The sequence below is a fragment of the Ambystoma mexicanum genome, chromosome 12 (assembly GCF_040938575.1).
Source record: "Ambystoma mexicanum isolate Mex_15411 chromosome 12, UKY_AmexF1_1, whole genome shotgun sequence".
Taxonomy (NCBI): domain Eukaryota; kingdom Metazoa; phylum Chordata; class Amphibia; order Caudata; family Ambystomatidae; genus Ambystoma; species Ambystoma mexicanum.
Genome location: NC_090936.1, coordinates 2,642,030 through 2,668,577, shown reverse-complemented (window position 1 = coordinate 2,668,577; position 26,548 = coordinate 2,642,030). Strand labels below are relative to the sequence as shown.

The following is a 26,548-nucleotide window of genomic DNA, read 5'->3' as shown; positions in this document are numbered from 1 at the left end:
CGGGTGAGGGAGCTGCTTTCAGGGTGGGTGACACCCGCCACAAGCGTGTGGGTAGTAAGGTATGCTTCAACAAGAGGGTGACTTGACAGGTATGGGCTGAACTACATACTATCAAATCCCAGTTTCAATGTTTTTTGCAAGGCAATGTCTCTGCACTTTTAGTATTATTGTTTGGTTATTCAAGCATTGCATGCTCCTGTAGGTGTGGAATTGTGCATGTGGTGGAACATGGCCGCCATCTTGCCTCCCCCCTGTCTAGACGTAGTGAGTCCGTCGTCTCTTTTGTGCGTCGGGCCGCTTTCTATGTTCATCGTCCTGCGGCTGCCGGGCCTGCAGTGGCTGGGGCTCCACCTCCCTGTGCTTGTTGCAGCAGCAGCTCCCGCCGGACAGTTCGCAGAGAGTCCGCCGCCGCCCGCGGGCTTCTGCTGGGGCCCCGAGCAGCCAGGAGGTCGCTTCCCGGCACCCCACCGCGGCCTAGGCTCCCAGGACCCTGTGAGGGTAGGTGCTGGCTCTGCGACCCCCGCTGCTACACTCCACCGTCCCCGCCTGGTGCTGGGAGCCCTCTGCACCCCTTACCTCCACTCCTGGCAGGGGCTCTCCTCCTGCTTACCTGCCACATATTGCCCTTAATTGCATTTTTTTAAAAATGTTGGCCACGCACCTTTTCCACAAAATTACTGTAATTATTGCTTTTAAGAACTTGAAAATGTACATTTTAAGTAGAAATAAAGTGTCTTTACTAAAGAGCCACAGAAGGGGCATTTCACCCGTTTAAGATGTGTTAAAAGAAACCTTCATCGCTTTCCTTCAGTGGCCTTTTAGGGTTTCAGCTTCTCAACTGTCTGGCTTTTTTTGTTCTGCTATCCAGTAGTCATGCTACCAACGATTGAAGTATCAATCTCTCCCCCCACAGTCGAGGTACAAGCTGAGGCCGAGGCTGTGCACATATCCACTTATTTTGCTTCTCTTGTTCTCCGAAACCTTTAATCCAGCACAGAAAATGGAAAGAAAAAAAAAGGATAATTCCCCCCCCCCCCCCGCCCCCGCCCAACTTTGCACATTCCTTATGATGTTTGCATGATTAGACAAGTGCCACACGGATGCAAAAGTGCTTGTGCTCATATCTGCATGTCATTTCCACCCACTGCCCTTTCTGCGTTTGAAAACCTTCCACGTCCTGGCATCCATGCGTTTTTCTTGTGGGTGTATTGAGGGGGGAGGGGGTGGGTTTCCGAATCTGAAGGAAGTGGGAGGAGGGAGGGCAAAGCATACTGAATAGGTGGATACCAGTTCCATGAAACTGCACGTGTTGTCTAATATTGCACTGCTAATCACGAACTCCACCGCCTGTTGTTGAGTTTATTTGATCCCTTTGTAATGTTCACAGGTTGAGGATCTCCCAAAAATGGAGCACGAAGCAGCTGCGGATCCTTCTATTGGAAGAAAAGAGGAAGTCCTAAAAGAGGAGGTATTTTTTGTGTGTTTAAATCTTGTGATATTTCATGGAAAAGGTATTGGGATGATTTAAGGAATCGTATTGTCATGTTGGAGCTGCAGATCTGGGCAGTTATTTGTGTGAGCACTGGTTTTTCTTTTTTTATTGTAGTACCCCACGTAAGTTCCTTTTTACCCTAGAAATATTCTAGGGTCCACGTACAAAAGGAAAGCAGCTTTATACCTTTGTCAAAGCTAAGTACTTACATAAGGAAACCCACCGGTATGTTGGAACCTCGCTCAGCCTCTTTCAGTCTGTCACTTCAAGAACAGTCAGTGTGCACCGCTCCACGCATTATTCTTCCAGCCCCCATAACATCACAGCAACGCCCATCGAAAAACATGATACGCGTTACAACAGTTATTGGGTGCTTTTCTGGTGTCCTATGAGACACAATGAAGATATTGTCCATAGGCGCCCCTCTGCGAGAACAAACGCGGCTAAATGACCTGTTCTTTGGGAAGGTACGCACTCGAGAGTCCGCAGCCACACTTTAGCTCACTGTACTTTTCACAGGTCTATGAGACACGGGTTTGGTAAATCCCAGTGTGGTTATGTTGCGTATCTGGAATGAGTTGTGCAGTGACTCATCTAGGTGCAAGCTTTCGTGCATGTCTGGTGCTGTGAGGTTGTGGTCAGGGTTATGGTGTGTAAAGTGCTTATCTAGCCCATTGAGTTGACTGCTGGTGCTCTGACACTGAAACAAATACAACTATATATCATCTCTGTTGCGCAGTTTGTGTTGATGGTTGTTTGGCCCTAACAGGGTCAGCTTTGTGGTTGATTACTCATCCTATTGCAGGTCTGCCTTTCATGGTTTGATGGGTTCTGAATGTGGTTGTTTTGCTGTGAGGACGGTGGTCCTAAAATGTGGAATGCCAGTGTGCATCCATTGCCTAAAGCTGGTGGCCATCATTGTGAACTGTCAGTCTCCTTGGTGATGGATGTTGCAGCAAGATCCTGACAGGCGCCTGCTGTTTCAAGATCCTAGTCTTCTCGATTTGCAGTGTGACTTGTTTTTTGGGATGAATTCTGGAGTGCTGCTGTGTAAGGCCGCTGCACAGTCCGTGCTGGTCGCTTCGTTCCATTGTTCGCCTGATGGGAAGCAGTGTAGAGCTGGTAGTGCTGGTGGTGTGTGTGAATTTGTTTGTCCAGCCATAGCTGTTTCACGTCTGCATCCTGTCCTTCACGCAGTCTTGCTTTGATAGAACCAGTGAGAGTCGTGCTTCTTTGTGGGACCTTGAAACAAGGCATAGAGCTGATTGTTTCCAGTTGAAAAGTATTTTCTGACTGGTGCCTTCGTGTGTGGCTCCAGGATCCGTGACCATCCATGATTATTCGGTATCCAGTGATAATTTCACCTTGGAAAAGGTCGACGGGGGGTGACATTTTCCCCAAATTTTCACTCCTAGGATAATGAAGCACTTATCCCCAAATAGTCTAGGGCTGGAGTTGGAATAGCAAATTGGACCAGTCCTAGAATATGTGGGGAAATGCTTTTATGGGGGCAGGAAGAAAAGGTTGCCCACCTGTCGACTTTTTCCCAGGGGACATTATCACATGGAATCGATTATTCTATGGTTGACCACTCTAGACGTTTGTGGGCAATCCCCCTTGTCTGGCCAGCGGATCAACGGGGGTGGCTTTTATTTGGGTGGTACAGACAGTGATTTTAATGTTTGTTTAGAGCTCCCTTTTATACGTTTCAGTGTGAATTTATTGTTACTAATTTTATTCTGTGACCACCATCTGATGATGATGATATAACGTCCTTTCATTGCGGGATGTTTTTTTGTAGGGTTTTTTTTACCGCAAATTTAATGAAAAAACATCTAATTTTTTAGGTGGGTTTGAATAATATTTATTTGGGGTGTGGGTTTTCAGGATCATATAAAAAATAAGTGGATGGGGGCTATGGGCGGGACCCCCCAAAATAAAAAATTCCATGAGTTTTTTTTTTTTTTTTTTTTTTTTTTTTTCATTGAAAAATCCACGGTAAAAAAACCCAGCGAAAAAACATCCCGCAATGAAATGACCTAGAACCCTGATGATGAGGTCTGTAGGACTTGGAAAGCTAATGCTTTTCACATCTCGGCATACAATTTTTAGTAAGTCCATCACAGATCAATGGGAGTAACACCTTTCTTTCCTAGTCTGCTTAGACGAGCTGATCGCCTTTTTTTTTTTTTTTTCTTTCTCATTTTCATGTTTAGTTTGTTTCCATTTATGTTTGAAATGGTACAACTCTTTTTTTTTTCCCCCCATTAGTGACCCCATTGTCCAAGGTCTTCTATGAATGTGTTTAATTGGTCTAAAACCTTCTTTTTTCTAAGAAGGGTGGTGCTGTTGTAGATGGGTCTGCGAGGATCTTACTTTGGGGTGTGGGTGAGGGATCTTACTTTGGGGTGTGGGCGAGGGATCTTACTTTGGGGTGTGGGCGAGGGATCTTACTTTGGGGTGTGGGTGAGGGATCTTACTTTGGGGTGTGGGCGAGGATCTTACTTTGGGGTGTGGGCGAGGGATCTTACTTTGGGGTGTGGGCGAGGGATCTTACTTTGGGGTGTGGGCGAGGGATCTTACTTTGGGGTGTGGGCGAGGGATCTTACTTTGGGGTGTGGGTGAGGGATCTTACTTTGGGGTGTGGGCGAGGATCTTACTTTGGGGTGTGGGCGAGGGATCTTACTTTGGGGTGTGGGCGAGGGATCCTACTTTGGGGTGTGGGCGCAAGGGATCTTACTGTCGTGGTTTATTACGCGGTCACACCCAATTTAGGTAGTTCCTTTCCCCCAATGAATGTGGCGCACAATAAAGCGCTATGTTTTTATTTGGTTCACTTTGGTACGGCCTCAAACCCATCTCGCACACAACCCCAGTAAAATACCCATTGCACAATGGACTAGGAACCAGGCGGCGTGTATTAAGAATATATCAATTAATTGAAATCAAATTTTGACAAACAGATTAACATTTACCACCAACACTGTGGCAACACAAGAGCAAAATGACTTCCATATAGCACCATCAGAGACATGCAGTCACAGTTAATTCCTTTTTAAATCACCCACCAATAGAGGAAAAGAACAATTCAACACACACAATGATTGTAGATGTAGTTATGCTTTCTCCCAGCAACCCTCACCCTGCAAACATCAATTATTGACTCCCCTGAATGGAAGGCCAGTGACAGGAAGTGGGAACACAATGGGAAAATCGGATTTTGAGGATTTTACTCAGATAAAATGGGAATGAAAGAAATGCAAATTCGTTTTGCCACACCTAAACTGAACAGGCAGGGCTTTGTGGTTCTGGTCAGAGCACAATTAGAACAAAGGGGCAGTTTCGTTTTGCTCCTTGCAAAGGCACTACCAGGCTTCTCGCTTCTGATTTTAACATGAAGGGGATCAATGGCGAATTTAGTTTTACACCCTGTGCGCACACATGGAAACGGGGCTTTGGGATTAGTTCTTTGGGCAAATCTTTGTCTGTACCAGCACAAAACACACTGGGAAGAGTTTGTTAGTTTCAAATGCCAACAAACACAACCCGTGATTTCAATAGGGAAATTAATTGATTTACTTTGATTAAATATGCTAGGGATCTACACAGGCACAGTATATTTCTATGGGGGAAATAACTAAAACAATGCTGGAAAAATATAGGGCCTACACAGTCTATGGCTTTGGGGTAGTTCTAATTATAGGAGAGGCTTTGAACAGGGCATCAGGGAACAGCTAGGGGGCCAGTCAAAGATCTCCCATGAGTCCTCCAAAGGATCCCATCAGCTTCTACGTCTCCTTGGTTCCTGGCTCCAATGCTAGATTTAGGCCTCTGTGCTGGGATGTTTCTTGCCAGATTTCAGCAGCAGGTTGCCTCTCTGAATTATTGGACGACTCCAGCTCTAATGTAAACTAATCTACTTATAGTGCAAATGACATCACAAACTTGTCATGATTCTCCCGAAAGGGATTGGTTGATGATCACTACCCACCTCCCACCTGTGTGCTGATGGGACAAGGGTATGGGGGAGTGATTTTGGATAGTTGTGGGAGGAGAAAGCTTCATCCCACTTTGACAGATGGGCTCGGTCTGCATTGAGCTCACAAAATCTCAAGATGGCAAGTACCCTACATTTTCAATGTTAACATGTAAGAATACATTTTTGAGAACTATATTTTAAAACTAATTAGATGAGACTAGTCTGAAATCCGCGTGCCCTTCCTATGCAGAGATAGTTTTCTTCTTTTACTCAGGAGCCATATCAGTGAAAAATATGCCACTTTTATTACCGGCGTGCACATAACCAACTTTTGCATCTCTCAATCAAGGGAAGGCCCAAATCACATTTTCCTTAATAACTTTAGTTGTGTTGATCACACCAAAATCATTTTAGCATGGTTACAAGGGGGTGACTGTCACCTTTAATAAGCCTGGAATTAACTTTGTGGTATGTGCGCTGCCTATTTTATGTCATAAAATGTATTTCTCCCATTTTAATCAAACTGCAGTTACACTCCTCCTTCACTGGGCCCCCACCCTTGCTCTCCCAGTTTCATTTCTCTTTAGGCAAGCGACCTAAGCAGAGATGCCTGCTAGCCACACTAATGGACTTTTTTATGGGACTTGTAACCTGGAGGTCACTCCTGCTGCAGAAAAGACCTGACTTTATCTGGTCTTCATTGCGTTTTTTGATCTAAGCCATGTAATACTTTCTTGTATTTTTAGGGAATGGTTCTGATTGACAACCAGGCCTGTCTTCAGGACAGCAGACGGGAGGTCCTGGAGCTTAGTTTCATGTTGGGAGAAATCACCAGCAGCACATATCCTTTAAACTCGCATGTAATGGTAATTTTACACAGCATCTATAAGGCTTTCACAGTTTCCACACAAATGAGTGTCACTTTTAAATTCGTATAATGCTGTATCTGAGAACACCACGTTCACATTTCTCTTAGCATATTGTCAATTTGGAGGGGGAAAAACGAAAAGAAATTACTTTTTCATTTAATTTATATGCAATGCTCAGTTTCACTTCAGCTGCTTGGAGCACAATTCTGGTATCCCATTGAAGATACTGTGCACTGCGGTTTCTTTATGTCAGTGCAGCTCTCCACAGAGTGTCAGCCACATGTTTTCCTTTTCCTTCCTGAAAGTCTTTGCGCACATCTTTGCACTTTTAGTGTCGGGCCCACTTTTTTCCTTAGATTTTTGGGCCCAATTTGGTTCCCTAGGCCTCAGGGCTGGCATCATTTCTGTGCGGGCCTTATATTTCGGTGAGCATGCACACATGGCTCTGTCCTCTTTATTTTTGGCATCCTGGGTCTGTTTTTCACCCCCATATTACTGTGGGGTGTGCGCAAGGGATCTTTTGCTAGCTGGTGTGGGCGCTTGCATTGCGTCGTTGCAATTATTGTGATAAAGGAGGAAGGCAGGATTAACCTTCAATGGGTTGGCTCAATCATGTGAAATCCAAATTCTTAGGCATCCCCACACCGAATACAAAATAAAACCACGTACAGGAGCCCCTCCAGCTAGCTCTTATTTTGTCATCCCAACCTAGCTTTGGAAATGCTATAGTCCTTAAATGAAATGTAAATGTAACCACATAGAAACTGAAGGAAACCAATATTCAAGCAGGCCATGTTGGATTTGTCAGTTGTGGGACGTGTGTGTAAATATTCTTTTCGTAAAGTGTTTATTTTTGTATGTATTATTTATTTTTTTTAGACTGTTTGGGAAGGAAAGTGGTTAAAGGTCCAGAATACGACATATGTGGACCCTAACGGTAAAACCAGGTAAATTATGTCACTACATGAACCTTCATTTTTCCTTTTGTGGAAGTACCATCTGACCTATCATGTTAGAAGAGAATTTATTGCTGGGAACAACTGCTGTGGAAGACATCTTTTTTTTTATTTTGTGAATACTTCATTGGAATTTGTAAACTTCATTCATATGGAAACTATTCCCCCTCGACTCATCTCCATGTTTTATTAAACCGATCACTATGTTGCAAGAACTTGGTTATGACCTTTGCAATTTAATTAAGGGCTTCTCAACTAAATTCTGTGCTTCATGTTATTTTGGGCATGTGTGACTGACTGCAGTAGTAACCGTTTTCTTTCGGCTTCTGTTACTTTGTTACAAATCTATACATGTATTCACTTTGACGGCAAAATGTCCCAAGAGAACGTCATGATTGCCCTCAGGATTGGGCCTCTCAGGGTGACTCGAGTGAACAAGCAGATCATCAGAGTAAAGAGATCTGTAGGCCAAATAATGACCCGTTTTTTTTTAATTTCTTTGGTATAAAAATGTTAGGTTGTCCATTCAGATTGACAGTAAACGTACATAGCATTCTCATCCTAAAAGGAATTTCAATAATAAAGATAATTAATAACTCATTTACGATTGTATGCTGCTGACAACCATTGCTCAAATAATTCATATTCCCTTCTGTGCTTTTTGTATTATGACCGCTTCCAACTTCTTTAGTGTTATGTAAAATGCGAGGGTTTCATCGCTTCAACTATATACTGGGGGCCCAGTGGGTGGAGGTAAGTGGGTAAGGATGGGCTGCGTGTCCACATCTATACCTGTACAGGTTGAGAGGCCTGGTACTTACCCGACCCAGGATGTCGCCTCACCCTTCAGGAATAGTCTATAATTTGTGCGCTAAAGTGCATAATTATAAATTGGAGCAATACGTGGCTCTTCTGTGAAAGTGACCAAGACAAGTTTACTCTACTAACCCTGTATTTTTAGAGGGATAAGATTTCTTTGTTTCCGTTTTCCTTTTCAGATTCTGGGAAACTGTGAAACGGACAACCAGGAAAGAAGGGAGTGCAGCCGATGGTAATTAAAGTGGCATGCTTCATGGCCTTGTCTTTGGGGCATGTTTCTTGTCTCATACCATAACCAGTTCGCTCATGAAAATCCTTCATCCAGCAATAAGACAGTATTGGAGTATGTCATGCTGTGAACATGGTAAAGGAAAGGCCAGATACAGAGCTAAAGACAATAAACTCTGAGCTCATTTCTGCACACGTTCTGAGCTCCCAAGCTTGGGATGCTGATTCTCTGAGCTTACTCTACCCCGTCCCCCCCTTAGTATTGGTGTCGGCGGATATGGGGCATTCGTACGTCTGAGTGGATATTGCAAGGAAAGGGTGAACCGAGAAAGTCCTCCAGTTAGCACCCCGTAGCCCAGCTTTCTCCCAAGGCGTAGTACTTCCGAGCAGGCAGGGGGGGGGCTGTATCTGAATTTGTTGGCCTCTGCCAGCCTTCATTCTCTTGGCCTGTAGTCGTGATCTTTGGCAGAAGGTCTCTCTTGGGCACTCTTTTTAGTTATCTATTTACATGGCTTCTGCTTCCTGGAGAGTGCTTCTCCCGGCCTCAAAGAGCGGGATAGTGTCACATGTGCAGGACTTGCTGTAGGCCCTGCCAACTATTTGTAAAGGAACACTGCTCCGGGCAGTGGCATAAATGGAAGTACTTTACTTTCACAGAATTCCTAAAGACTTATTTGCTCGTGGAAAAAAGAGCAATTTGTGTTTCATAATGTAGAATATGGTAAATTGGTATGTTTGACGCTGTTTTGGATCCCTGCCTTTGTCCTTCTCTCCGGCACTTAACAGATGGGATTGTGGGAAGGCTGTGATGAGATTTTCTATCACTTTTACTTGCAGCGCCACCACTGCATTCACAGAAGGCACTTTACCAATCTCTTATGAATACACTATTAACTACTGGTTGTATGTCATGAGACTGTTAGTTTTCTGATGGAAATGTGTATCTATTTGTTGCAGGTGTTGCCATCATTCCAGTCTTGCAGAGAACCCTGCATTATGAATGCATTGTGCTGGTGAAGCAGTTCAGGCCGCCCATGGGATGCTACTGCTTGGAGTTTCCCGCTGGTGCGTCACCATTGAGCAGCTTACCTTTATTCGCTGCTTCTTTACCTCACACAAGTTGATGGTTTTTCTAATTTCTACTATCCTTCGTTTTCACTCAAGCGGTTTATAGTCATGATCGCTGCGTCCATTTGGAATTCGCAGTCGACTGGAAGCCACTTTATACATTTTTAAACAGACGATTTGCTGCCTTTTTTTTCTTCGTACCCATTAGTTTTTTTTTTTGCTACTGTCTGAGGGGTGGGTTCCTATCTGTGCGTGGTATTATTGCTTCGGCTGCTTACCGCAGGGCGACCGCAAACATGTTATACTGCTACTAAATGTGAAGTTATTTAGGCCGCCTGTGCGATCCTCTAGCGCAGGTCCCTCCATGTGTCCATGGAGCTTCTACTTTAGATCCTAGAAAAAATGACCTTTTCTGTAGACCGATGAATGTCTTCAGCCCCCACACTTTGCTGCACCAGATTTTTACCACTTACTTGGGTTTCTTTTCACATTGAACAGGTCCTTTTCTAGTTTTTCTGCTTTTGTGGTGGTGGCTAGGCCTAACACACATGTGCATATGGTTTGTCATCTATTTTGGCCTTGTAACACCCCAAGCATGGAAGCTACTGTGAAACACAGGCAATAGGGCGTTATCACCAGAGATGCAAGCTGTCTCGAGGCGGGACACAGTTGGAGCTGATGCCCCTTCCCCATTCTGGGAAAAGATCTAGGCTAGGAAGAAGTATACATGTGCCTAGCTCTGTTATGCCGAAGATCCGAAAAAGAGGAGGCCAGTGACAATAACATTATAATTGGTTATTTATAACGTGCTTAATACCTAGAGGTTTCTAAGTGCAGACGCGAGGATCGAACCTGCGTTGCTCCATGTCGTCCTGCTTCCAAGACGAGCTTGTTGTCCCTGAGCTATCCTCCTGAGGCCAAAGTTCTGAACCAGTGATCCTCTCACGTGGAGCCTGTTTGTGTCACTGCAGGGTCTCTGCATCAGGAGTGGCCAGCGTGCAGAAGAACACGCATGGAATCCTGCATAATGGTCAGTATTCCCGCAGACACTCGCTAGAAGCAGTGGATAGGAGAGCTGCTATGCAGGAGTCCAATGCTGCCTAGGGACTGCAAACCATCAGAGCCTGACCAACGAAGAAGGGAGGACTTCTGCCCAAAACCAAGAGGGCTGCTGTGGGCTGACCGGCATCAGCTAGTGAAGGAGGACATTGAGCGTAACCAGAGGCTCTCTTGAGGAAACGAATGATATACGTGATCGGTTATTTATAATGCGCTTAATACCCAGAGGTTTCTAAGCGCGGGACCCGGGGATAGAACCTGTGGTGCTCTGTGTCGTCTTGCTTCCAAGGCGAGCATGTTGCCCTTGAGCTATCCTCCCGAGACCTATATGGGGTGTCTAATGACGGAAAGGCCTCAGTGTCTCGAAAGATGCAGTATTAGCCTATGCTGTGACTTAGCAGCGGAGTGCTCGTCTAATTGTACATTACCTCTGCACCCTTCTATCAGCTGCATAACTGCTTGGTCCTACATCATTCTGGTGCTTCTTCAGAGACTGGCCTCCTCGGTTAACTATTGGGGCATGGAAGTATCTTATCCACATGTTGGTATTAACCTCTACACATTTTACGCCTAGGACTGATTGATGCGGGTGAAAGTCCAGAAACTGCTGCCTTACGGGAGCTCGAGGAGGAGACTGGATACAAGGGGGAAGTCACGTCCTGCTCGCCAGGTGGCTATTCTATTGGAAATGCTGTTGTGTTCTGAGAGATGTTTGTTCTTCTGACTAGTTGCGTGCGTTTGTTGCTGGATAAATGAGGGTGTGTGAATCATGACACTCCAGAGCTGCTCTTCCAGTCAGGTGGGAATTCGTACCGGTTTCTTAGTAATTGCTAAAGATTGTGTACAGGAAACGCCCTGAAACAAGTCGCAGATATGAAAAAATCTTGAAGAGTAATATTCAATACGTTGTGCTTGAATACTGGCACCAGGGGTGTCAAATGTATTAAACGCGCACTTGAATGGCTTTGAGGGAAGACTGGTGATGAGGAGAACTCTGGTGGAATGAGGAGTCCTGAAAATGAGGGTGTCATTACTTGGCTTTGACTATGGTTTTTATTTTGATGTGTGACCTTTTTGCCCAGCGAGTCCTTGACAGGCAGTGGAACTCTGCATGTGTCCTTGGGTAGGGGGTACCCAAGCAACAAGGTGCATGTGGTCCCTCTTATCCCTCCCTACTGCCCATGGGTATTGAGGGCTTTCTGCTAGACTGCCATGTTTGCACTCCCTGTGAAAGAATCACCTTTTTCTTGAGATTCTGTTTTTGTAACGTGTACCATGTGCTTTCTTCTCAGTGGCCGGCCTGGATCCTGGTCTGTCAAACTGTACAACTTACATAGTGACAGTATCAATTAATGGAGATGATGCTGCCAATATGCGACCCAAAGCCAAGCTTGGTAAGTTTACAGTGAAACGGAAGTCCGCTTTCCGAAGTATTGAGTTCATCTATGGTTTATAATTATCTCTTGTAGCAGGGGTGGAGTGGCCTACAGGGAAGTCTGGAGATTTCCTGGTAGGCCTCTGCACCTGTGGCAGGGGTGGAGTGGCCTACAGGGAAGTATGGAGATTTCCTGGTAGGCCTCTGCACCCTGGGCAGGGGTGGAGTGGCCTACAGGGAAGTCTGGAGATTTCCTGGTAGGCCTCTGCACCTGTGGCAGGGGTGGAGTGGCCTACAGGGAAGTATGGAGATTTCCTGGTAGGCCTCTGCACCCTGGGCAGGGGTGGAGTGGCCTACAGGGAAGTCTGGAGATTTCCTGGTAGGCCTCTGCACCCTGGCCAGGGGTGGAGTGGCCTACAGCGAAGTCTGGAGATTTCCTGGTAGGCCTCTGCACCCTGGCCAGGGGTGGAGTGGCCTACAGCGAAGTCTGGGGATTTCCTGGTAGGCCTCTGCACCCTGGCCAGGGGTGGAGTGGCCTACAGCGAAGTCTGGAGATTTCCTGGTAGGCCTCTGCACCCTGGCCAGGGGTGGAGTGGCCTACAGGGATTCCAGGTAGGCCTCTGCACCCTGGGCAGGGGTGGAGTGGCCTACAGGGAAGTCTGATTTCCTGGTAGGCCTTTTGTCTGGTAACCTATGTTGGTTCAACATTTTATCATAGGGAAAGGGCTGGGCTTGCTGAAAATGAGTAATAAAGGGGCCTCTTTTTGTTCCCAGCCACCCCTGCTTGAAACCTTTAGACCCTCTCCCTTTTATAGTTTCTTTGTTTCCGTGATTTTAATGGTGAATAGAACCAAAACTACTGTCGGGGTGCTCTTTCATGGTGGCTTTCCACCAGGCTAATCCCAGTACAGTGTTAATGGTGGTTCTCTCTTCATAAAGGGTACCACACGATGAATTGTTCCGTGCCCTAGTGTAAAAGCAGACCAAGGGGTTGCTTGACACAGGCTGCCTGCTGACATTGGCGAACTCTTAGAAACTCTGCTCAGCAAATTAGCAAAGCTATTAAAATGTAAATGCTGGACTCGGTGTTGCTTCAGTGTCCAGTAGAGTCTGTGTTGCTGAGGCAGAAGGGAGATGGTGCGCGTGGGCACAATTTATTTTCTCTACACTTTTTTGCTGTTTATCAATTTTTTTTTATTTTTTTTTTTTACAACTATGTGCCAGGTTGGGCTGGGACCTGGCCACCATTTGGGTTTTTTCTGTTATGTTTGGTGGCGCATCTCTGTCTGAGGCGAACATAGTGTAAATTGGGAGTACTGGGGATGATCTGGGGAGTGAGGGTTGGAAACTGCATATCCTGGTCTCATTAGCAGTGGTGGGCAGGGGGTGATGTATGGCAGTGCATCCAGGGGGTGGCAAGTATGGAGGATACCGATTCTGTTCCTTGAATGCACAAGTCCAACACGGCTGCAACCTCCCAGAGTTGCAGAAAGCCTTCCTGCTACGTCCCCCAGAGGGACCCCACGCCTTTCTAGCTGTTACTCGCTCAAGGGGGCCCAGAGATATCTGGGAGCGCAACAGATTTGCTTCCAGAGAGACTCGAGCCACCCAGGCGGCAGAGAAGTCTGGCCATTGAAAGATCTTTTACACGGCTTTGTCTTTCTGCGATGTCATGGGATCGGGTCATCTCTGATGAGAATATTCATCTGCTGGGGGCCAACCAGAAACGGTGTCTGCTCTAGCTCCGATTAGCTGGCATAATGCTGGTTTAAACCCAGAGTGTGAGCTCGAATGCACTGTTCGCATGTCATTTATTCGCTCCATAGTTAATTAAATTCCACTTTTTTTTTTTTGCTCTTTCAGAGGAAGGAGGTATGTTCACGACCCTGCACGAAGAAAAGCTAAGTATTGATTTTGTTTGTATTTTCCTATAAATTCTATAATTTAACAATCTGAATCTGTGTGTCGTTGTGTTTTAGAGTTTGCAGAAGTTATCTTATTACCAAGGAATGAACTACGCAAGAGAATGGAAGGTGAGGGTTTTCATTGAAAAGTCCCTTTCTCTTCCCATCACGCAAGCCCTGGCGTCCTTCAACTTGTCAAACTAATATCGGCACAGATTCTGTTAATCTGCCCCTTCCTTCTGCTGCAGGTAGAACATGTTCTCTGGGTGTAATTCACAGTAGAAGGCACCGTTTACTGCCATACTCTTGACTGGAAGTCATCCTTGCCTGCTCTGGGCCTAACCTCCATCGGGGGCAAAGGCTAAGTGTCAGGGAGACGACGGATCCATATTTGTCCAACAAGGGCATTCTCGGTTGTGAAAAGGCACATTGCAAGAGTTACCATGATAAGGCAGTGCAGGGAACTAGAAACCGTGCAGAACATGTGCATAGAGACAAGGGCTAAGAGGTAGAAGGGACCCAGGCGCACAAGCAAAATGGGGTGTGGGGTACAAAGAAGGGCTGCATAAATAGAAGGAACACTGAGATGCAAAAGGAACACTGTGGGAATATCCGGCAAATGTAGGCAGAGCAGAAGTGTATACAAGGAGCAGATGGACACTGGAGTGGGGGAAGCACAAGTGAAGATCTAATGAGAGGGGCAGGGCTCAAGTCGAGGGTACACGCGGGGGGGACGGAGTCCACCCACTTTTTTCAGAGGGTGGACTCGGTCCTCCCTGCTAAAATGAGAAACGTTGAATGTCCTATTTGGATTTATGAATTAAAGACTACCTCGAGGATCTAAAAGCAGTTGTCAGGTTTCCAGGCTGGACCCTATACCAATGCACCATATTACCTGATGGAAAATAACAAACTAACGGTGAAATCTCATTTCGATGCTGAAAGTCCCAGGGAAAACATTTGTATTGGTTCTTGGAGTTTAAAACATGCACACCTTTTAATGTTTTCAAATACGCTATTAGAAGAAAATATTCTCTCTCGGTTTTGTGTGTGATTTTATGAAAGGCAAATGCCATTCGTCCTGTGCAATTTTGGTGGTTATGCAAAGCCAATTTTATGAAATGTGCATATTTCACCTTGATATGCTAATTTCTGGTAGCGTCAGATCCGATTGCGTTTGTGGATGAGTCCCCCCACTTTAATTCTTAGGACTTGACCCCTGGAGAGGGCGCAAAGAAACGGAAGCATGGGTGGCAGAGATTGCTGTACAAGTCTTCTCTGGCTGACACACTCGTATTCCTCTTCTTTTTTCTTTGTTCTTGGATGTTAGTTTATTGGAACTGGTGCCGCAGGTTATATTTGTTCCTTCTGGTTAGAAGTAGTGTAGACGTTCTGCTGGTCCTATTTTGTGCAACCGAAATTCTATTGAAGTATTCTCTGCTGCAGGACCCATCAAGGCCATGTTCTCTCTTGGCTCAGGGTATACAGGTGTACTTGCCTTGCAGGAACACGTTTCTGTTGTGTACTATATAGTATGCGGCAAGTGGCGCTTTGGTGGTAGAATGCTGGCAGGTATTGTGGTCATTTAAAGATGTGCCCTCACTGAGGCCCGTTTAGAATGGTCTGCAAGTGGCCCGCTGCTCAATTACTCTTCTGCCGGTTGCTGACATGTCTTTGGTACAACGTTCCAAGTGCAAGCGGAGCCTAGTAGGATGTAAATCTTGAGGAAGGATTGCGGCCATTTGGTGTCCACTTTTATGCAATAAGTAGTTGAGATGTGGCAGCTTTTTGTGACATTGGCGCTGGCAACCATTCTTAGTCAGAGACCACATGGAAGGTACATCTCCAGGGAACTAGCTGTCCCATATAAGAGCTTGCAAGAGGGATGCATTTAGTTCCCTCTGTCCAAGTAATAAAGGCGTTCTTATCAAATGCAATATTGGTTTTTGAGTCCCTTATTGGGGGTCACCCATTTGTTTCCAGAGTAGTTGGGAGGCCATACGCCCGGTCTCCCTCCCAAAGCACTTTGCATAATCATTTACTTTCCCAACCATTCTACGAGTGCAAGTAAGTGTGGCAAGGGCAGGGACAGAAGCAATTACTTCACGCCTTACCACCCAACCCTTGAACCTAAACTACTGTAATAATCGCCATACTGTGGTTACATTGCATAAAAAAACCCACCTAACAGTATTACTGTGATAGTGTTGCTTTGAGTAAGTGTGCAGAATAGCATTTCTGTGTTATGGTGTGCATAGAAAAGGGAAATTAACCATGGAAGTTACAATTCTGTCTAATATCTTCTCTGTGTAAAACTGAATTTAGAAGTGGACCTAACGCACATTGCCCCCATTTAGAAGTGTACCTAATTGCCTCTGTGTAAAGTTGCTTTTAGTAGTATGCCTAATTTCCTATCTGGGCAAAGTTACCTTTTACTACTGTGCCCATTAACGTGCCCTGGTTGAACCTAGAAGTGTACCTAATACCCTCTCTGTGTAAAGTTGAATTTAGAAGTGTGCCTAAAAGATCCACTCAGTCCAAAGCTGCTTTTAGAAGTGTGCCCAATAGCGTGCCCTGGCTGAATCTAGAAGTGTGCCTAATTGCCTCTCTGTGTAAAGTTGCATCTAGTAGTATGCCTAATTCCCTATCTGTGCAAAGTTGCTTTTAGAAGTGTGCCCAATAACGCGCCCTGGTTGAACATAGAAGTGTACCCAATGCCCTCTCTGTGTATAGTTGAATTAGAATTGTGCCTGATATCCTCTCTGTGCAAAGTTGGATTTTAGAAGTGTGCTCAATAGCGTGGCCGGGGTGCCCTGGTTGAATTCAGAAGTGTCCATAACTACCTCGCTGTGCAAAGTTGCTTTTTTTTATTTTAGAAGTGTGCCCAATAGCGTGCCCTGGCTGAAACTAGAAGTGTGCCTAAATACCCTCTCTGTGTAAACCTGAATTTAGAATTATGCCTAATAGCCTGCGCTAGTTGAACGGACAATTGTGCATAATACCCTCTCTGTGTAAAACTAAATTTAGAAGTGGACCTAATAACGCACATTGCCCGCATTTAGAAGTGTGCCTAATAGCCTCGCTGTGTAAAGTTGAATCTAGAAGTGTGCCCAACTGCCTCTCTGTGTAAAGTTGCATTTAGTAGTGTGCGTAATTGCCTAATAACCTCTCTGTGTAAAGTGCGCCCATTAGCGTGGAGTTATTAAATGAACATAGAAGCTAGCTTCTATCTGTACAAAACCCAAACTAAGAAGTGGGCCTAATTGCACCTTTTGCATCAATCGAGAAGTGTGTTTAATAGCGTGCCCCGATTGAAATAAGAACTACAATTCGAAAGTCCTCCTAAATTGCACTAAAAAGTCCACCTAAAAGCATAACTGGTGTGTTGCTACATTCAACTTCTCCCTAATAGCTTACCTATATTCCAGCTTGCTAGAAGAAAGTCTTCCCAACATCGTAACTATGCTATACTTGCAACTAAATAGACCGCCTAAGAGCACATCCTAAGGTGTAGCTACTCTTCGAAACGGCCCAATATCTGCATCCGAGTTACAATTAGTACACTAAAACCAGAATAAGTGAATAATATCACCCTGCTTAGTGGAACCCAGAAACTAAGACTAATCTCACCCGGTGATATAGCCGAACTTAAGTCCAACATAAAGTATAAGTTGCACCTGAAACTCCACCTAAAAGTACATATTAACCATGAGTGGACCCAATCCACCAGGGTCGGCCGGAAACGACCTTTGTGGACCGCCTCCACTCAGCCTCCCACCCCGCTTCACATCCCCTACCCATCCCCTTTCCAAACACCAAGACAGAGGGGCACGATGGCGAACCAACCACTCTAAAACCACTGCTCCCCCCCCGAACCCCACCACCGACCAGCCTACGTTGATCATGATGCCCGCTCCCCTCGCTATCATACCAGGCAACCCCCGCCTTTCCCACTAACCCCCCCACCATCATCCCTCCTGACCACACTCCTTCCCCTCCCTAAAAACTGCACGCCTAGCAAGAACAGAAGCCTCACCCCTCTCCCCCTCTGACCCCCCCCCCCACCCTCTCGCGCACACACCAATCGCAACTAAAACACTAAAGAGGAAACGCAGCTGGTCCCCCTCAATCTCTCAGCACTCATCGCCTCCCCTGTCTCGACCCACCACCTCATTTCCCCAATCACCACCCCCCCCCCTTGCTTCACCCTTCCTGAAACCCCTCTCCCTCGTTTTCTCACCGACTGCAACTGAAATTCCTAACCACCCACAACCCACCTTCAAATCCACCATGCCAAACCCTAACACACGCATCTATCCACTCCCACCCGAAACCCGCCAACTTTTCTGCTTGCCCACTCTTCTCACCGACCATCAACCACCCCTCTCCCTTTACAGTCTCCGCCCTCTCCCCGCCAACCGCTGCAGCTCCGATACCAAACTCACCTACCGAAGTGACATGCATCCTATTCAATGCCCGATCCGTAGCAAAAAACAGACACAGCATCTTTGACCTCCTCGCATCTGACAAACCAGACCTGGTTTTCTGACGCCTTCCCCCCCTGACTACTCCCTCATCCCAATGAACCGACCCTCAAGAGGAGGAGAATAGCATTCGTCTTCAAGTCTCACTTCCACGCCTCAATTATTGACAGTCAACCTTCCATTCCTTCTTGCAAATCACTCCTCGTTAAACTATCCCTCTCCCCGTCGTTCTCACACAGTTTCCTAATAATCTACAGACCCCCTGGCTACGATAGACAATTCTCAAACAACCTCTGCAACTCTATTACCACCAGTCAACTAAACCATCCAAACTGCACCCTTCTTGGAGACTTCAACATATGGCTAGACATCCCCACCAACCCTATGACTCACTCTCTGATGGTCTAGATGCGATTAACCTCCAACCCCACATAAACGGCCCGACACACTATAAAGGACACCGCTTCATGCCATCTTTAGCTCCCACAACTGGATACATCTAAACCCACCCCCACCATCTGGTCTGATCACTTCATTGTTTCTTTTGCCATTCGCTCACCCGACCCGCTTCCCGTACTAAAACCCGAATCTATGCAAATGCTGGAAAAAAATAATAATCGTTCCTGACCTAGCTGACGCACTCCTCCACCTACCTGCCAACTCAATAAACAACTAACCCCCGACTCATGGCTCAACGTCTCTCTAATGCAGCTCACACGCTCTTGCAAACCATCAGCCCGCCGTGGCCTCTTCCCTAGATGGTTCACTCCTGACTTGAAGACAACTAAAGGACTATATAAATACCTAGAACGCAAATGGCAGAAAGACTAAACCCAAGCGAGCAGAGCCACCTTGGCCCGACACCTTCATCAGTACAAGGCCGAAATACGGAAATCAAAAAAAGCCCACTACAACTCCCGAATCCTAAACTGCAAAAACACCAGCAAAGAACTTCACAAAATCATCAACGAATTCACCAAACCGGCATTCACTACCACCGTCACAACCCCCTCACAATCATTGTGTGACTCTCGCTCTCTCCACGGCTCTCGAAAGGACAAATGCGCTAACCACCAAACTGGCTCTCTTACATCCACCAGGCAACCCTCCCCCCATACCGGCCAACCCACCGCCTACGACCACTGCGCAACCAACGTTGACTCCTTTAGTCGAATATCACCCGACCAGTTTCTCAAACTTCTCTCTGCCCACAAACCATCTGGCTCTCCGCTAGACCCTTGCCCGGCCACAACCTTCAAAGAAATGTCCACTTCTACCTGTGCAGGAGAACACGTAAGATCCATAATAAATGACTCCCTTTCCTCAGGTATTTTTCCCAATGCATTCAAAACGGTTCATGTCAAACCTCTAATAAAAAAAAACTTCCCTCGACCCCAAAACCTACCGCCCCATCTCAAACACCAGATTCCTTGCCGAACTCATTGACCGAACCGCCTACACCCAACTAAATGCCTTTGTCGAAGCCAACAATCTCCTTGGCCCCGCACAATCAGGTTTCAGAGCCCGGCACGGAACCAAAACCACCTTAACCTCAAACTGGGATGACCTTAAAATCACGGCAGACTTCGCAGGAGGCGCTGCATTAATCCTTCTCGACCTATCTGCCGCCTTCGACACAATCACTCAATTCTCCTTGACCGCCTCCACTCCCTAGGAATTCATGGAACCGCTCTCAAATGGATGGCTTCATTACTCAAAGATAGGTACCAAATAACAATACTCTCCACCTAGTCCTCCCAAGCCCGACAAGTCGACACAGGAGTTCCACAAGGAGCATGCCTATCTGTCCTCCTGTTCAATCTCTACTTGATCACCCTCCCACCAATAATTCGTTCACACAACATCCTGTGTTACAACTACGCTCATGACACTCAACTAATTCTAAAACTCTTGAACTCAAAACCCAACCGCCGACCTGAACTCGCCTCCTCGACATAGAGCTCTGGATGACCCAAAGCCACCTCTTGTTAAACCCCTCCAATATTGAAATCCTGATATGTGGCAACTCTGAACTTCTTCCACACCCACTACCCTGGCCCATCTGCCATGGGCAACTCACAGACTCCCTCTAGCTCAGTAAAAAAAACCTTGGATGCACACTTGACTCTGGCCTAACACTCTTGCGTCAAGTCAACAATGTCTCAATCCTGCCACTACCACCTTAAAACTCTTAGGCGCATCTTTCCATCTCTCTCCTTTCCCAAAAGACTTGCTGCGGTCCAATCAATTGTTATATGAAGACTGGACTTCGCTAACCCCCTCTACCTCGGAGTCCACGCTTACCAACTGAATAAACTTCAAAGAGCACAAAACGATGCAGCCAAACTGCTACTAGTGCTTGGCCCGAGAGACCACATCTCCCCAGCCCTTAAAACTCTGCACTGGCTTCCAGTGGCCCGAAGGGTGACTTTCAAAACCTTTAAGCATTTCTCATCGAGCAGTGCAGAAAACCGGAGCTCAATATCTTTAAGACAAGCTAAAACCCTATCACCCTCCATGTACTAAGATCAAGCTCAGCCGGCCTCCTAGTCATACCTAAAACAAACTCGGTCAGGTTAGGCGGATCATCATTTTCAACCTTGGCCCCCCACGCTGTGGAACCACTCCCACCGCACATCCGCCTAACTGAAGATCTAATGTCTTTCTGAAAACTTGGCTTTTCCCCTAAAACGAACCCATACGCAAACTAACCCAAACTGAATAACAGCATCTCAATGACGCCAACCCAACAAACTACTAGATCTTGAATAACAATAAGACAAATAACAATACAACATCAAGATCCATGCGAGAAAGCGTCAACTAATAACTGCTAATGTAAACTAAAAGGACAAACTGAATAGAACGAGTAAAGTAGATCAAAGCAGTGAAGTGGATAAAAAAAAGTAAATCGTACGAAAACAGTAATGAGGTCTAAATTAGTGAAATGATGTAATGAGTGCAACGGACTAAATGGGGAAAAATGAATAAAGAGAAGAGGATGGAAGGATGAATACAAGAGACTAATGAGTACACAAGATAGGTGACACAGACTGTATGAGTGCAAGGCATAAATGGAAAATACAAAATAGAAGATTCAAATACATGCGATGAGTGTAGTGCATTAAACAGAGCATGGAACGGATCCAGTGCGTATGACATGTCCTGAAAACGATGAATGAACAAAGTGAATGGAGCGGATGAAATCGTTAGAATAAATGAATGAAGCGCGTGGAGCAGATGAATGCGCTGAGCAGACGAGCGTTTAGGACACGTGTATGTTCTGTGGATGAGTGTGTTGAGCGGATGGGGTGTGGAACAGATGAGTGTGTAGGGCAGATGAGTGTATAGACCAGATTAGTGCGTATGAGGGAACGACTTTGTAGAGCAGATGAGTGCATGAAAAGAACGAGTGCGTAGAGCGAATGTGTGCCTGGAACGGATGGGTGTGCAGAGCGGAAGAGTGTATAGAGCGGAGGAGTGTGTAGAGGGGATGATTGCGTAGAACAGACTAGTGGGTAGAACAGAAAAGTGTATGGACAGACAAGTGCGTAAGAGCGAATAAATGTGTGAGAGCGTAGGGATGCTTGAGAGCGCGTGAGGGTGTAGAGCGGGTGAATGTGTAGAGCATGAGGGCATAAAGCGGACGAGTGCCGTGAACGGACTGGTGCCTAGAGCGGATGAGTGCCTAGAGCATGTAGAGCGGATGAGTGCCTAGAGCGGATGACTACGCAGAGCGGTTGCGTGCCTAGAGCGGGTCAAGTATATGGAATGGATAATGTATGTGGATGGAACGGGTGAAGTGTGTGTGGAAGGTACTGGTGTAATATGTGAAAGGTAAGTGGAAGTATGTGGATGGTACAGGTAAAATACGTGGATCGAGTGCGTAAAACAACTTGAAATTACACGGAGTAGAGTTTATGGAGCAGACTAGAGCACATAGAATTGCGCGACTTACATTGAATGGTTTGGAATGCATGGAACGATTGAAGAGCATGTAACCCACCATATCACATCACCACTTTTACTCTCTTCTTTACACCACCATTCAACTAGAACACAGAGATACTATGACACCAAATGGTATAACTGTTCTCATACCAACATCTGCCTCATACTCCCCATCACTCTAACTAAACACTGCTGGTTACAACCCCCCACCCCCTGCCATGCCAGGCGTTCTCCTCAGGCCTAACGCAGCCACAATCATCGATCTGGATAAATCCTGCCAGAACGACCCCATACTCTTGATCTCTCAACTACCACACCTACCGCTAAGAAGCAGCTATTACACGAATGCCACACCAGCTGCACACACATCCGGTGCTCACATGCACCTTTGATTCTCTTTACTGACTTGAACTTCGGTTCCCAAGGGCGTTCAACCTACCAGCGCCTTCAGATAATACCAATGGTATATAAGGTGCTATATAAATGCAAAGTAACATAACATATCAGCTTAAAGCAGTGGTTATTACCCAGTAAGATGTGGGAATTCAAGGCAGTAAGGGTTAACCTAGCTGTGAGGAGGCGAGGTAGGTAACCTTTTCATGCAGATTTGAAGCTCATCCAAGGAGGCGGTTGCCTGGATTTGATCGGTGTATAGACTTGTGCTCATTACTTCCATGTGATAAACTGTATGCATCCTTGTTGTTGCTGCATGCTATGTTTGGTGTTTGTGAATATCTGGATAGTGTGTAACCCATCAAAGGACGCAGTGGTCCTGGCTTGAGAGGTATGATATGGCATTTGTAACGCACCTATACACAAGTGTTTCAAGGCGCGATATGATATGGCATTTGGTGGAAGTGACCCACAGAAGAGTTGACACCTGTTTTGACGATTGTAAGGGCAATGTTGGCATTTATTCAGCTTGGGCCTATTTTTTGCTCGCTGTGAATTAACCGTGCTGTCTTCCCTTTCAGCACTTGTGGCGAAGGAGAACTTTGTGGTGGATGCGCGAGTTTATTCCTACGCTTTAGCGCTGGAGCACGCAGTGGCTAAACCCTTTGAGCTGCCGTTTCTGAAAGGCGAAACTTGATTTGACTTTTGCTGAAGTCCGTGCTATCTGGACCAGGAGTTTGCAGCGTCGCTCCATGAATGTGGATGCAAGTTTACCTTGGCACCCGAGGCGCTGCACAATCCTGTTTTCTTTCTGAATCCAATCCCTATTTTTAACACTCGAATTCCAAGATGACTGATGGACCAAACTTGCCTTGGGTTTTTCCTTTTTTTTTTTTATTTTAAAGATTCGCTGCCATTTTGTAAATTGCGCAACCGTGTAATAAAGATTTGAAGGGCACTGTGCCGAGTTTTGCATGTGAATGCATTCTCATTTCAGGGAAGTCCCCGCATGCTTGCTCCTCTTTATACGGAATGTAAAGCGAGCCTGAGCGGAGAGGGCATGTGCAGTAAGTAGCCTGTACCACGGACCGTGACTGCCCCGGCTCCCCAAGGGCCCTGAAGCTCCATCAGGGTGGGCCTCACTGCTGCTTTCAAACGTCCAGCTGCAATCTTTCCCTAGAAGACTGCATACACACCAAGCCCGTTTCCTGACCAGGCAACCGCTTGAAAGGCAGATCGGTTTATTGCCCGAATGCATGCTGCTCTTGTGTAGGTCTCGGCAAGGAGAAAGCAAACGCATGCGGCTTAAAGTGCGTGTTGGTGCAGCACCAAAGAGATTTAAATGCACAGTGGGAGCAAATGTGAACGAAACTGCAGGTGCATGGCTGAGATTTGCTTTGCTTTCGAAGTCGAGTATTGGAAACAATAGTGTCTACTTTCTGGGCATGCAGCATAGCTCAAATGCTGGGAGTGTTTGGCCCAGATTGTGGAGCTCTCCCTTCCTGATAGGGATCAAAGTGAACGGACCTGCAGGCTGGGTTAAACAACGAGAATCTGTGCAAACTTGTAACTCTTCGTGCACCCTCCACACTGCTCGCATCGACACACCAAGCACCGACGTGGCTGTTGCGTAGTCATTAGATAGCCACTGGCAGTACGTAACTCTGCTATGGTCATCTTATTGGTGCCTGGGGGTGCTGCGGTGTACTGGGCACGTGTTGGTGTTGAGTGAGGTTGGATAATGCGAGGAGAGGTGGCTTGATCTGAGGTAGTGGGGATCGGGCGAGGCTCTGGATGGCTTGTGCTGGTATGAGTTAGGCTGGCTGCAGTGAGCGATGGCAAGGTGCTGGTGGGGTACTTTGGTGTTGATGTGGTGGGTTGTACGGTGGGCTTGGGAATGGCGATTACTGAGGCGAGGTAGTGTGGGCATGTGGTATCGTAAGGCGTTAGTTTGGGTTGGTGGGCAGAGTTTTGTGGGGGTGAGCAATGGGGGAATGCTGCTGTAAGCGAAGGTGAGTGGTAGTATGGGGTTTTTGTGTGAGCTAGGATGGGCGGGGGAGTGCTGTGTGCCAAGTAGGGTGGGTGACATTGGATGATGGGTGGAGCAAGCTTAATGCGAGTGTTGCGGTTTAGGCTTGCTGGGTGAGAGGGTTGGTGGGACAGTATTTCTAAAGGCCACCCAGGGCTTAATAAAACTATACCTTGGGCAATACAGAAACGCAACTCTTAGTATAAGGCTGTACCACCTGAGAATGGGGTAGCAATGACTGAGCAGCCAGGCGTGTTTTAGGAGGGCGAGGGAGCCTCTAAATGGGTACAAACAAATTATAGCCTACATAAGGTCCTCCACAGAAACACTGCTACACCTATGTATTGTAAACAAAATGGTTTCTTTGATATCACTGTAGGCAAAGATGCATCTTTGCTAAGTACTATATCATAATTCAAACACAATTATGAAAAACAACAATACCTCTGGTACACAGCCCAAGGTATGACCTAATTTAGAAGAGCAGCGTGCAGTTCAAGGTGACACCCTGTGATACACATTTAGAAGAGCAGCGTGCAGTGAAGGTGACACCCATTTAGAAGAGCAGCGTGCAGTCAAGGTGACACCCATTTAGAAGAGCAGCGTGCAGTCAAGGTGACACCCATTTAGAAGAGCAGCGTGCAGTTCAAGGTAACACCCCGTGATACACATTTAGAAGAGCAGCGTGCAGTTCAAGGTGACACCCTGTGATACACATTTAGAAGCGCAGCGTGCAGTTAAAGGTGAGTAACACCCCGTGATACACATTTACAAGCGCAGCATGCAGTTCAAGGTAACACCCCGCGATGCACATTTACAAGCGCAGCATGCAGTTCAAGGTAACACCCCGGGATACACATTTACAAGCGCAGCATGCAGTTCAAGGTGAGTAACACCCCGCGATGCACATTTAGAAGAGCAGCGTGCAGTTCAAGGTGACACCATGTGATACACATTTAGAAGAGCAGTGTGCAGTCAAGGTGACACCCATTTAGAAGAGCAGCGTGCAGTTCAAGGTGACACCCTGTGATACACATTTAGAAGCGCAGCGTGCAGTTAAAGGTGAGTAACACCCCGTGATACACATTTAGAAGAGCAGTGTGCAGTCAAGGTGACACCCATTTAGAAGAGCAGCGTGCAGTTCAAGGTGACACCCTGTGATACATATTTAGAAGCGCAGCGTGCAGTTAAAGGTGAGTAACACCCCGTGATACACATTTACAAGCGCAGCATGCAGTTCAAGGTAACACCCCGTGATACACATTTACAAGTGCAGCATGCAGTTCAAGGTGAGTAACACCCCGCGATGCACATTTACAAGCGCAGCATGCAGTTCAAGGTGAGTAACACCCCGCGATGCACATTTAGAAGAGCAGCGTGCAGTTCAAGGTGACACCATGTGATACACATTTAGAAGAGCAGTGTGCAGTTCAAGGTAACACCCTGTGATGCACATTTAGAAGAGCAGCGTGCAGTTCAAGGTGACACCCTGTGATACACATTTACAAGCGCAGCATGCAGTTCAAGGTGAGTAACACCCCGCCATGCACATTTAGAATGGCAACAGCTATTCAAGGGGAGTAAATCCACATTAGTAGACTTTCAGAAAGAACGTGTAATACATGAGAGGCAGACACTAATGGTAATAACCTACAGTTATTCACTTGCTGGAATACTAGTTATACCAAGACTGTTACAATTGGACCCCTTGCAGCACATGTAACACATTCTGCTTTGTAGGTCCAGCATGAGTCCTTCAACATGTAAGTCAAAATTAGACTTCGGAAGGCCTTGGACCGCACTCTGGCTTGAGGTCCCTCTATCGGCGGTTTGCAGCACAGCAAGGTCGTAACGCGGCAAGGGATGGCTCTAAATACAGGTCTTCTCTTGAGTCTCACCAGCCTCTGGGTAGGTGTGTTCAGGATCCCCATGTTGCATGGAA

At 46.4% G+C, this 26,548-nt stretch overlaps 1 protein-coding gene across 1 annotated transcript; it reads left to right on the top strand.

The window, feature by feature from the left end:
• Positions 1-295: 295 nt before the first annotated feature.
• Positions 296-23,535, top strand: NUDT5 (nudix hydrolase 5). The gene is made up of 10 exons (XM_069627791.1): positions 296-498; positions 1,388-1,468; positions 7,220-7,287; positions 8,295-8,347; positions 9,301-9,408; positions 11,045-11,140; positions 11,763-11,864; positions 13,709-13,717; positions 13,825-13,878; positions 23,159-23,535. The coding sequence occupies exons 1-10, from the start codon at positions 304-306 to the stop codon at positions 23,272-23,274; spliced, it is 882 nt and encodes a 293-aa protein (XP_069483892.1). The 5' UTR covers positions 296-303; the 3' UTR covers positions 23,275-23,535.
• Positions 23,536-26,548: the final 3,013 nt, after the last annotated feature.